Source organism: Pecten maximus, chromosome 11, assembly GCF_902652985.1.
Source record: "Pecten maximus chromosome 11, xPecMax1.1, whole genome shotgun sequence".
In the NCBI taxonomy this organism is placed as follows: Eukaryota; Metazoa; Mollusca; class Bivalvia; order Pectinida; family Pectinidae; genus Pecten; species Pecten maximus.
In genome coordinates, this window is record NC_047025.1 from 8,571,017 (window position 1) to 8,584,124 (window position 13,108).

The following is a 13,108-nucleotide window of genomic DNA, read 5'->3' on the forward strand; positions in this document are numbered from 1 at the left end:
TTGTGTTAGTGTTGTTGATGTTTGCGGTGTTGTTGATGTTTGCGGTGTTGTTGATGTTTGATCCTGTGTATTTTGCGTTTGTGTTGTTGGTTGTGATGTTGATGATGTTTGTGATGTTGTTGATATTTGAAATATTTGTAGATTCGCTGGTGTTGATTCGTGGAAAATTTGCGTTAGTGTTGTTGATGTTTGTGGTGTTGTTGATGTTTGTGGTGTTGTTGGTGTTTGTGGTGTTGTTGGTGTTTGTGGTGTTGTTAATGTTTATGGTGTTGTTGGTGATTGATTCTGTGTATTTTTGCGTTAGTGTTGTTGGTTGCGGTGTTGTTTGTGTTTGCGGTGTTGTTTTGGTGTTGTTGGTGTTTGCCCTGTTATTGATGTTTGTTCCAGTGTATTTTGCGTTAGTGTTGTCGGTTATAATGTTGTTGGTGTTTGCGGTGTTATTGATGTTTGCGGTGTTTGTGTTTGCGGTGTTTGTTGTTGTTTGATCCTGTGTATTTTTTGCGTCAGTGTTGTTGGGTGTGGTGTTTTCGGTGTTGTTGACGTTTGCGGTGTTAGCGGTGTTGTTTGTGTTTGCGATGTTGTTGATGTTTACAGTGTTGTTGGTATTGATGGTGACGTTGATGTTTGTGGTGTTGCTGATGTTTTCTATGTTTGTTGATTCGCTGGTGTTGGTTCGTGGGTATTTTTGTGTTAGTGTTGTTGATGTTTGCGGTGTTGTTGATTTTGTTCCTTTGCATTTTTGCGTTAATGGTTTTCGTGTTTTACTGTTTATACATTCCTTTGTAGCTCTGATGCCCAACCCCTTTCAGACGTCAAAAGGCCACATTGAGCCAAATCTCAAACCTATAATTCCGACACACTCTACTGGGCTTGACGTAGTAAAGGTCTCGTGACATTCCGGAAATATATTACCCTAAAAAGCTTCCATTGTCAAAGTCTAATATAAAACTGATATTATCTATTTTTTTCTCTCTCTCTCTTCACAGTCGCGTTGAGTATGATTATATCGCAGGTCGTTCTGGCCTGTATTTATGTATCATCACAGAGTTTCATACACTAGTCTATACGGTTGCAAAAAACCACAACTGGAAACACAAACAAAGTTTCCACGTGGCCACATATAAATATTATCCTGTATATGCTTTTGTATAGCAACTGCACGTTGGATTTTTTTGTTCTTGTTTATGTTTTCTCTCTTAAGTTTTAAGCTTTGAAATGTGAATCCTAGTTGAACAAAAATGTTTTTCCTTGCCATTTGGATCCTACATCCATTAACTGTCAAATAACTCATTATAAGCGCAGGACCGAGTATCTAACGTGTTTTAAATGATAGCGATAACAGTATAAATACATGATAATGTAAATAACCTTCTGGGAAAAAACTACGAAAGACCACAAGTGAATAGTACCTTGAGGACGAATTAGGATATACAACATATATCGATTAATGAATATAAAACTACACCGTACAACAAGTTCGTCCTTCTAGGACTCGTCAGTGGTGCTAAGATACAAAACGGCAAACTTAGAATAGAATATAATCAAGTGGATTTTGGATAATTTCAAAAGAGCATATACATAATAAAAAAAGAGGGCAAATTATAAACAAGATGTCGATTTGGATGGAGACGCATGAAAATATTACAAGGTGAATAAGACCAGGTGTTCCGGAAAAGTAAACGTCTTCTGCTTCATCGACCACAACCGCCATACAAATCTAGGTCACGACGACAACCGCCATACAAATCTAGGTCACGACGACAACCGCCATACAAATCTAGGTGACGACGACAACCGCCATACAAATCTAGTGAGGAAAGGTAGTTTTGAATTAAACTAAAAATTGTTGAAAAACAAAAAAACAAAAAAAAAAAAAAAAAAAGATTTTCAAAATGTTTTTCCATACATGAATCAACTATTCTTTGTTTAAAATGTAAAATACTTTAAATATTACATTGGTAACCATTCTCATTCCACTATAATCTGAGTCACGGATGATAAACGAACTGATATAGGCTAACTAAATAAGTATTTACCCTTTTAACATCAACTTCTACTGAAATCAGAATACATCACAAAGGATGTTGATTAACATTATTACATATCTGTGATGTTTTAGACAATCATTGTATTAGATATGTCTAGCTATAAAGTTCGTTGATGGAAATGTTGTTTTCGTCTCTGTAGTTGTCTTGGTCGTCTTTGATGTTGTTATTGTTGTTGTTGTTGTTGTTCTGGTTGTGTGTCGTGTACGTAAAATATTCAACCAAATTTACATTTCTGTTGAAATTGAAGAGAGAAAAAAAAAGGGTGGGGGTGGGGGGTGTTGTCATCAAAGCAAAAACTATATGGTAATAATGGAGAATTTGCATTTTAAGAGAGTGACGTCACAGATTTCAAGAACCTATCTATGTCTCAAAATAATTCGTTCGATCTCTTGTTTTTATTTTAGGAAATGATGCAGTAACTCTACGAATGATATGCTTATGACGTCAGAGTTTTGAATTTTATGTGTGAATTTGAATTAATCCAGAAAGATGGATAACGACAAATGGTGCTTTTTTGGATTTTTAATGCTATCTCTTCTCCTGACATATCAATGTCAGAGTGTGTTCCGATGGATCAAAGGCGATAACTTCTCGAAAGTTCAAAATCAGATGGATCTTATCGAGAACTCGGACTGCAGAGCTAAGTCAAAAGCGGATCTTACCTTACCCAGGAATACTGTTTCTCAAATCCCCAAATTCAATGAACTTAGGAGTAAGATTTATTACAAAAATAGAACGGCTTTGGTTCAGATGCACAATATGGCGCTAAACCGGGCCATGTTCTATAGCTACATCATGCAGAAAATGAACAGTTCCGAGTCATTTAATATCCAACCAAATTGGTTACAGATATTTATGTCCGTGACTGCTGACATGAACGGAAACAAAGATGTTTTCAACGGTAGTATGGTTGCTTTTGATAACAACTGTTACTATCCAAATTGGATGACGAATTTAAATTTCAACAACACGCTTCCGCTGTTTGCCGCCAAATCTTGGCGAGCAGACGACACTTTTGATATGGGCGTTATCTTGAGAGAGCCAACCGGAAGGACGAATGTTGTTAAGGATATTGGTTCCGGTACAAACATGAACTATTCGAGTGAAGCGTACAAGATGAGCCCTTGGTACCAATTCTGGCTTCCGGATATAACCCCTGATGAAGATTCGACTCTAAAATTCACATATTCCGTAAAATTAAAATATTCCAATGTTACGGGTCAATTCATCCATGACGAATTCGAGACAACCAACTTCTTCGGTCCCAACTCTCCCGGACAGAGCGACAAGGATGAACGACTCCTTCCTGTACGGTTTACTGATCCGTACTTTGACTGTGGGGATTCGAACTATTGGATTTTAAGTGCAGCAGCCCCAATTGTAGACTACATGCCGAGATATTCCAACTTCACTCATCTGCGAAGACCAAGGTAATTAGTTAAAGTAACAAAACATATCATAATGAACACAAAGAGTTTTTTTATTAACTCAAGTTAAGACCTAAGTTATTGTAGAAGGTATTGTTTTCTAGATAATAAGTTTACTCTATTTTTGAGAAGGCTTTGATGTGTTTCATTCATTCTGCTTTGCTCTCAAGTTTGGCGACCCCGAAAATTTAAATACTCCTAAACTACTTTAACAGTAAATAGTTAAATAAACATAACATCTAATTCCCTAAGACCATTTCACTTTAGTAAATATATGATGCACACATTTTAAATCGATACCACTATTGATGAAATTTAGATGTTTAGAGGAAACCTTGGAGATTAAACAAATACAGGTAAAGCGTACCCCAATAACTTTTTTTAGAGGGGAGGGGGGGGGGGGGGGGGGGGGGGGGGGGGTCTACCAGTAAACCTTACCACACAATTAAACCTTATGGGCTAATCATCCATTAGCCGATCTTACCACCCAGTAACTTCTAACTTTCAAATGACTTCATAAAAGCCACCCGAGTGAATATCACCTTTCATTATGAATAATGTAGTAATAGACAGCGTGTAGGCCGAATAATGAATATACATTAACCATACAGCTGTTCTATAATGGCAGACATTGGCGTACAAGCTCTAGCATTAAAACATCTCATTTAAAATCTAAAAAAAAGTGAAGGTGACTGTGCCCTTGACCCAACAACCTTGAAACTCCATATTGTTCACGATATTGTGGTCCTTTATACTTGCGTGAAATTTGAACAATATCGGTAATGTCGCTAGAACGCAGACAAAGGTTTTCTAAAAATAGTAACATTAACCTTGACTTTGAATCACCCTGAAACTCGAAATTGTCGAAATATTTATGGTCCTTTGTTAGAGCGTGAAGTTTAATAAAAAAAATCCTCAATAGTAAACTCAGGTATCTTGAAACTTGAAATAGTCGAACTTTTTATAATTGTGTGACGTTTTCGCAATAAATTAGTGATCAAATATGTTATCCTGTAAAATGCTGGTAAAATTCGAAAAAAATCCTGAACAAAGATACAGTGTCATAAACGCGGTACATACTTTTGGTTTGCTTGGGTTTAACGTCCTATTAACAGCCAGGGTCATTTAAGGACGTGCCAGGTTTTGGCGGTGGAGGAAAGCCGGAGTACCCGGAGAAAAACCACCGGCCTACGGTCAGTACCTGGCAACTGCCCCACGTAGGTTTCGAACTCACAACCCAGAGGTGGAGGGCTAGTGATAAAGTGTCGGGACACCTTAACCACTCGGCCACCGCGGTATATACACGTCACTGGAAATTCCGAACTTTGAATTTACATGAAAAGTGTAGAGCCAAAAAAAACCGCAAAAGATAAAATCATTGCGTTCTGGACACGCTTACGCAAAGAAACTAGAACAAAACCACATATTATAATAGTATCCATCGAAAATAAATAGGGTCGTAAATTTTGTAGTTATATGCAACAGGGGGTTCTAATTTAAAGAATAAAGAACAAAATCTCTGAGTATGCAGGTTGTCCATAAAAACTAAGCCCGTAAATCTTAAATTATAAAGAGCCAGACAATATCTTGTGTCTGGACAAGAGGTTTGTTGGGTTACTCAACTGCTTCACAACCGTATCATTGCACGAGCCGTCTGTCTCCGGTCTGTATAGCGAGGATAAGTGTCGTTAACTGCAATTTAATGTAGCACTCCAGGGAAGAATGTATACTTTTTTTCAAACTATCGGTTCCCTTGTGACCTTAAACATTCCTTGTAAGTCAAAATGAATATAATTTTGTAAACGTTTAGCAACTCCATATACAATATGTCTGAATTATCCTGAAAATACCATTATTATTATGATCACTCTCCGTCTGTCATATACATTGTATTCATCTAATTGTACGTACTTGTATGCATTTATATCTATACACATGTTGTAATTTTCTCTTATGGGCTGAAAGGCCTAAGGAATAAACTTGAATTGAACTCAGAACGGAAACTTCATACCATTGTCGATGCTTTAAAATTCTATTTTGTCATAGGATAGTCATACATGTCATTCGTCAGGGCATGGAAAAACTCGCGTATGAAGCAAATTTACTTTATTGGAAATGCATATACTAATATAAGCGCTTTCTAGTACAATTGAATTAGACATTTACATTCAAATACAAAATACTTGTTTAAACAACTTTGGGCTAAATGTGTCAAATATGAGCCTTATGATGCTAAAAGGTCTCATTGTCACGCTAGACAAAATCTGACTTAATATTCTTATTGTATCAAATGATCGGTTAAACATTTTTGAATCTCAGTTTATTTGTATAGAAGGCTCATATTTTGATTTTTTTTAAAATCTTAAACATAAATTTAGCTTTACTCCTGCTCGTCTGACAAATTTTCAATGGCGTCTAGATTACGTTTCATATTTATAACTAGTCTAATAAAGAAAAGTTCATCCTAATGCTTGACAGCACATAGCCATGACCTATATATTCATTTCCATTGCTCTGTTAGATCACTTAGAGTAAAGGTGATCGTACCTCTGGGTGTCATCTTCTATTCATTGTCGTGCGAGAATAAGCTGAAAAGAACATGGCCATCTGACATTTGTCCATTTAAGAACATAAATATATATATGCATCAGTGTAAAATCAAATCGACGGGGTTTTGCCTTTATATACACACAAGCGTTTTTTCTTTATTGGAATAAAAATGTCTGAGTCGGCAATCTTTTAAGACGTTTATAGGGTAACTTAATGCCATTATGTGCCCTAGGTAGCAGACAGTCATTATACCTATAGTTCGCTTGTACTGTCGACTACAAAAGCTGATCCTACGTACATATTGTAGTTATAACTTTAATCCTGATAACCATAATATAGTTTTTATAACTTGTAACAAAATGTGTCTATCATTTTTAAGGGGCTCTGATTCTCTTGGTCAGAATAAAATCGAGAAAAATAATATATTGAAAATGAAAATTAAAGGATACAAATAAGAGTCCGCATAATAATGTTCACAAAAAATAAATAAATAAATAAAATAAAAAAAGAAAGAAAGAAAACAATAAACAACCTTTATATTATGTTCGTACTCCTTCTGTCACGTGCTTCTCCAGTGAAAACCGCTGATGTTCGCCGACTCTACTTAATAATAAATCTAAAAATACATCCTGTATGAAATACTAGCAGATTGAATCACTACAGTAAATCACATAACTATTGCTTCGAAACACATTTCATTTAAACCACTGTTCATTGCTTAAATGAATGAATTCAAAACTAATGGAAAATGTAATTCTTTGCGTTCTTTACATTTTCAGCTCCTCTCGTCCTAGTTGCATATTTCTAACATAACACACACTTACAGGTTACGTCTGAAACATTTTTTTCAAAACAAATGTGGTAGAATACTGTTTTTTTTCGTACGAATGATGGGAACTAAGTAATATTGTACCTTTAAAGCGAGATACATATCATTCGACGGGGAAAAAGTTTGCATTTGTGAAAGCGGATAAGAGGAAACGCTATTGCAGCGTTTAAGTGTTATAAAGACCCAGACTTATATAATCTAGCGCCTTATTCTACAGATGTCATGCATGACTGACCACTAGACCATTGAGTGATATAATCTAGCGCCTTATTCTACAGATGTCATGCATGACTGACCACTAGGCCATTGAGTGGTGCAAACTGCAATATGAAATGATGTACGTTAACAGGATGAATATGATTATCCCACTTAGATAAAAGTAGCAATAATGTACAAAATGTTAAAAGTTAGTGTTTCTTTGTAGCATCGCTGGGAAAGATAAAGTACTGTATTGTTGTTATCATAATTTAACATTTGAATCAAGCCAATCAAAATGAATGGATATTTTAAAGTTTGTAAAATAGCCGATAAAAGTACCCGTGTTATTAAGTCAATCAATTTTACCTGTACGGAACTTAACTAATATCAAACCTTAACTCAAAGTATATTACTTTATCTCGAGGTGTAAAACCTTAACTAAAATGATGCAACTTTATATCTCGAAGTGTGAAACCTTAACTCCAATTATACAACTTTATTTCGAAGTGTAAAACCTTAACTCCAATTATACAACTTTATCTCGAAGTGTAAAACCTTAACTCAAATTATACAACTGTATTTCGAAGTTTAAAACGTTAACTCAAATTATACAACTTTATTTCGAAGTGTAAAACCTTAACTCAAATTATACAACTTTATCTCGAAGTGTAAAACCTTAACTCCAATTATACAACTTTATTTCGAAGTGTAAAACCTTAACTCAAATTATAAAACTTTATTTCGAAGTGTAAAACCTTAACTCAAATTATACAACTTTATTTCGAAGTGTAAAGCCTTAACTCTAATTGTGCAACTTTATCTTGAATTGTAAAAGTGTAAAACATTACCTCAAAGTTTATAACTTTAAGTCGAAGTCTGCAACCTTAACTCAAATCATACAGCTTTATCTCGAAGTGTAAAACCTGAACTCAAAGTATAAAACCTAAATTTTAGGTATACCAAACTTGTCTCAAAGTAGCTTTATCACAAACCTCAACCCTCCCAATAGTCACTGTGATTCCGATACATTGCTATGTGTATATAGTTAACTTAACGGCTGTTGGATTATATAGACCCGTGACGCAAACCTTGACCTTATTGTTGTATTGTATTGGGGACAAATAGCATGATATAATACATCAATGGTCGCAAAGTTCATGGTTATTTGAACCCTTAATTTAGAATACATAAAATGTCATTCAAACCCATTCACAACCATAACCGCCCGAACGTTAAAGGTCACAGGAGTTCGGGCTCTGAGGAAAGGAAGCGTGACATCAAAGAGCCTCAGGCAATTCTCACCTGTTATTATTCTCGTTAACCGACCCTGTAAATACTTGTACGGGGTAAGTCAATAGCCAACAATAACGTGAGTCACGTGAGTCACTTTCACAGAGTACGTGTAAATATGACCTTGAGGGGCTGCAAATATGTGATCTAACATTTAATACATTATCTACATATTTTTCCTTTCGTGCATGTATTGCCTCATTTACAATATCGTAATTTACCAAATGATCAAATAAGCACAAAAAATATAGGTTTTTGTGGCCTTGAATAAATCATTATTGATTAAACCTATTCATCTGGCCCAAGCTGTTCAAAAGGTGATTTAGGGGGCCGCGGTGGCCGAGTGGTTAAGGTGTCCCGACACTTTATCACCAGCCCTCCACCGCTGGGTTACGATTTCGAAACCTACGTGGGGCAGTTGCAAGGTACTGACCGTAGGCCGGTGGTTTTTCTCCGGGTACTCCGGTTTTCCTCCACCTCCAAAACCTGGCAAGTCCTTAAATGACCCTGACTGTTAATAGGACGTTAAACAAAAACAAACCAAATCAAAAGGTGATTAGGCTAATCACAACTATTAACAATTTTAAAACACTGATAAAATTTCTGGTAAAACTAAGTTAAATTTTAATTTCAGGAAACTATAACACTTGTCAGTCTCTTCATACCTGTCAAACAGAAAAGGAGAAATGAGATTTTCATTAATCGAGTGATTAAGCTAATCACCTTTTAAACCACTGGACCGAGATGGCACATAACACTGTGTTGATAGCCGCTCGTGTCGCTGTGCAGTAACAAATGTGGTGTCAGTTTTGTTCAAATGACAAAATTACCATACAACACTACTACTTTAATAATGACAAATTTTATATAATGATACCAAATATGATTTGTTTTTTCAACATTTTTCACACGAATGTACCTGATGTTAATTGTGTGTTTGGATTGCTTCATGTTTCACGTGCCATAATTGTATGGAAATTTTAATGTACAAGGATGATATGGATTGATTAACTTATAATGAACCAGAAAAAGTTTTTCTTTTTAAATTTCATAAATTTGAATATATAATTCTTATTAAAAAATAAACAACTTTCATGCATATTACAAAGCCTCTTTGTAGAAAGTATTCCATTATAGTTCACCATTTCTTTCTTACACTTATTTCTATTAGCTTCCGCCATTTCAAATGGAAAGAAAACAGAAAATACTTGTAGATGGTACACAGGCAATATTTCTTCACGTGAAATTCACATGAATTTTTTCACGTGAATTTCACGTGAAGGAATATTGCCTGTGTACCACAATGTGTTATATCCTTACTTAATACACCATAATTATTAACTTATTGAAAAACATGTATCAAAATCATCTGTTTAGAATCTGTTCTAAGTTAAGACGTGCATTTGGCACCTTCTTTTTGTTCGACGAATTTGATGCTTCTTTTAATATGTTTCGTTTGAATTACCCTGGTTCTTAGAAGTGAGATTATATGGCTTTAAATCTAGCTTGATTTGATTTGAACGTATTTTATTGCTAAGGCACAATTGGATTGGGCACAAATTTTTAACATATTATAAAGAGCCCTCTCCACAAATATATATTACAAATACTGTGATAGCGACACTGTATACTTATAATGATTAGAAAGAAAGAAAAGCAAAGAAGAATAACAAGAATGAAAGACAGATCTAGAGATCTAAGTGTGAGATTAATGTTGCTACATTAGGATATACTACAAATCAGGATTCATAAACGATGTACACAATATATATCTTTAAATACACTTGCTTCAAACTAATTAAAATCTAATGCATGGCACATTCTAGCTTGATAGACCAATATCCTTTTGAAACAGCTTCTTTCCCGCCTGTTTTATTGCGCATATTTCGCCTTCGATTTAACGACGTGCCTGTCGCTTCAATGATTTTGAGTTTTGTTTACCAGTCCAAGATATTTTGTTTTTGTAATATTACCTACATCGGAGCTCTAATTTAATCTGTTTTACGTCTATGGTAATTACATTTAAGGTGTCGCATGCATATCGTAATCCACCGCATAGACGAAGTACAACAATAAAACATAACAAAAGACAACACGGTTTTACCCCATTATTTATTCTCTATATACATTATTATTCTTTTCAAATAGCCAACACCATCGATTTTCCATATTTTCTTTGCGTGTAGAACGACTTCATGTAATACCAATCGGTCGAGGTTTCGGTTACAGATTTTTCGAGACGTACAAATGGGGATTTTGCTACATTTAAATGATTTAAGGTTCAAGTGTGCATGGTTTTAAGTTAACATAAGAAGTATTGTACATAAGACACACAAATAAATAACACCCTTGAATTTTAACTTAGCAATAGGTAACACCCTTGAATATTAACTTAGTGATAGGTAACACCCTTGAATATTAACTTAGTGATAGGTAACACCCTTGGGTATTAACTTAGTAATAGGTAACACCCCTGGGTATTAACTTAGTAATAGGTAACACCCTTGGGTATCAACTTAGTAATAGGTAACACCCTTGGGTATTAACTTAGTAATAGATAACACCCTTGGGTATCAACTTAGTAATAGATAACACCCTTGGGTATCAACTTAGTAATAGGTAACACCCTTGGATATTAACTTAGTAATAGGTAACACCCTTGGGTATTAACTTAGTAATAGGTAACACCCTTGGGTATCAACTTAGTGATAGGTAACACGCTTGGATATTAACTTAGTGATAGGTAACACACTTGGATATCAACTTAGTAATAGGTAACACCCTTGGGTATCAACTTAGTAATAGGTAACACCCTTGGGTATCAACTTAGTAATAGATAACACCCTTGGGTATCAACTTAGTAATAGGTAACACCCTTGGATATTAACTTAGTAATAGGTAACACCCTTGGGTATCAACTTAGTAATAGATAACACCCTTGGGTATCAACTTAGTAATAGGTAACACCCTTGGGTATCAACTTAGTAATAGGTATCACCCTTGGGTATCAACTTAGTAATAGGTAACACCCTTGGGTATTAACTTAGTAATAGGTAACACCCTTGGGTATCAACTTAGTAATAGATAACACCCTTGGGTATCAACTTAGTAATAGGTATCACCCTTGGGTATTAACACCACTAAATAATTATAAACCTTATGGTGAGTATTACAATTAACCATACAGCTGTTTCGTCTATCTAGGTCTCTTCAGTGACACTAGGGACCCAAACTGTTGAATCCAAAAGGGAGTGTCAAAATTTTTTTTTTTTTTAAATTGGGAGTATTTACACCATTTTTCCCCTTTTGAAATTTGTAGATATAGTTTATTGTATATTCTGAACTGGGGACATGATATGCTTGGAAACTTTTATTTTAAAAATATACGTCTTTCAAATTAAAAGGATTGATTTATTATTAGGATTCATCAGACCAGGGTTTACACACGTTTTGATTCTCCATATCAGATCCCATATATACTAAAATGTGTCAGTCTTGTACCTGATGTTAATTGTGTGCTTGGACTGCTTTCGGAGTCTCATCTCCAAAATGTTTTAACTTAATGTGTTCTACATGAGATGATAAATATCATTATGTATTTTCTTTCACCAGATAGTTTTCAGTCACAACATCTGCAGATATAATGCCTTTAAACTGTCGGAAAATATGAGAGCTGATGATATCAACATGGTAAAATGGATTTCGTTTTAAAAATGGCATACAAAAACGGCGATACGTCGACATTATTTTGCTTTTCAAATCGTAAAACAAGGCAAATGGATCGTCTAATTTAACACAACTTAATTTTCAAAATAAATACATGTATACATCTGCAAACACACTGTCTCATAATTAGAGTTCACATTTACATGTTTCTTAATCGTGAAGTGCTTGATATATTGTATACAAAACAAAAATGATATACATGTATATTCAATTAATACAGATATGTATATTACTTACAGTGAAATATTGAGTTATTAACTTAGAGTTGCTTCTCTGTGGAAATGAACATCTGCCCTTAGACACAAATATAATTACAGTATATTCAGAAATGTGCACATGTTTATAAAAAACAGCAATATATTTAATAATGCATAACATTATTTTCTTCTGTACTTCCTTGCTTTTGAATCTTCGATGAAAGATGTTACAAAAATACTTAATTGATGACCTTTACTGTTTTGCCAAATGTTTTGTAATTATTTGGGAAAGGGCTTTGATGACGTTGTTAAAACATGGGTCCAATTCTATAAATAAAATAAAATGATAATAAATAAAATAATATAAAAAAATGTTAAAATTACAGTGTAAGTACAATCCCCGTCTATATTTTTATATTTGTTTTGGTCCATTTCGAGTTTCACATTTCCCTTTTTTGGTTCCCCACATCACTGACGAGATCTAGAGAACGAATAAGCTGTTTTATATTCATCATTAGTCAAATAACATTTATCATACTATTTAAAAATGTTTTAGCATAGCAAAACATTTTCGCCATCGTGTTTAATTTCCACCATGTTTTTCAATTGTTATCCAATCCAAGCATTGACATTTCGGCTCAACTTTTATAAATGATATCGGTGTTACTACAGTACATTGATATTGAAATTACTGCAATATATATTGGTGTTTTTACATTAAATATTGGTATTACTACATTAAATATTGGTATTACTTCATCAAATATTGGTATTACTACTTCAAATATTGGTATTACTACTTCAAATATTGGTATTACTACATCAAATATTGGTATGACTACA

General features: G+C 34.4%; 1 protein-coding gene across 1 annotated transcript in view; it reads left to right on the top strand.

The window, feature by feature from the left end:
• The window catches only part of LOC117337506, a 30,849-nt gene that overhangs the window by 2,667 nt on the left and 15,074 nt on the right, over positions 1-13,108 (top strand). Inside the window, exon 2 of the mRNA XM_033898515.1 lies at positions 2,453-3,478. Coding sequence (XP_033754406.1) covers positions 2,538-3,478 — 941 coding nt within the window. The 5' untranslated portion in view covers positions 2,453-2,537. The remainder of the gene's footprint in view (positions 1-2,452; positions 3,479-13,108) is intronic.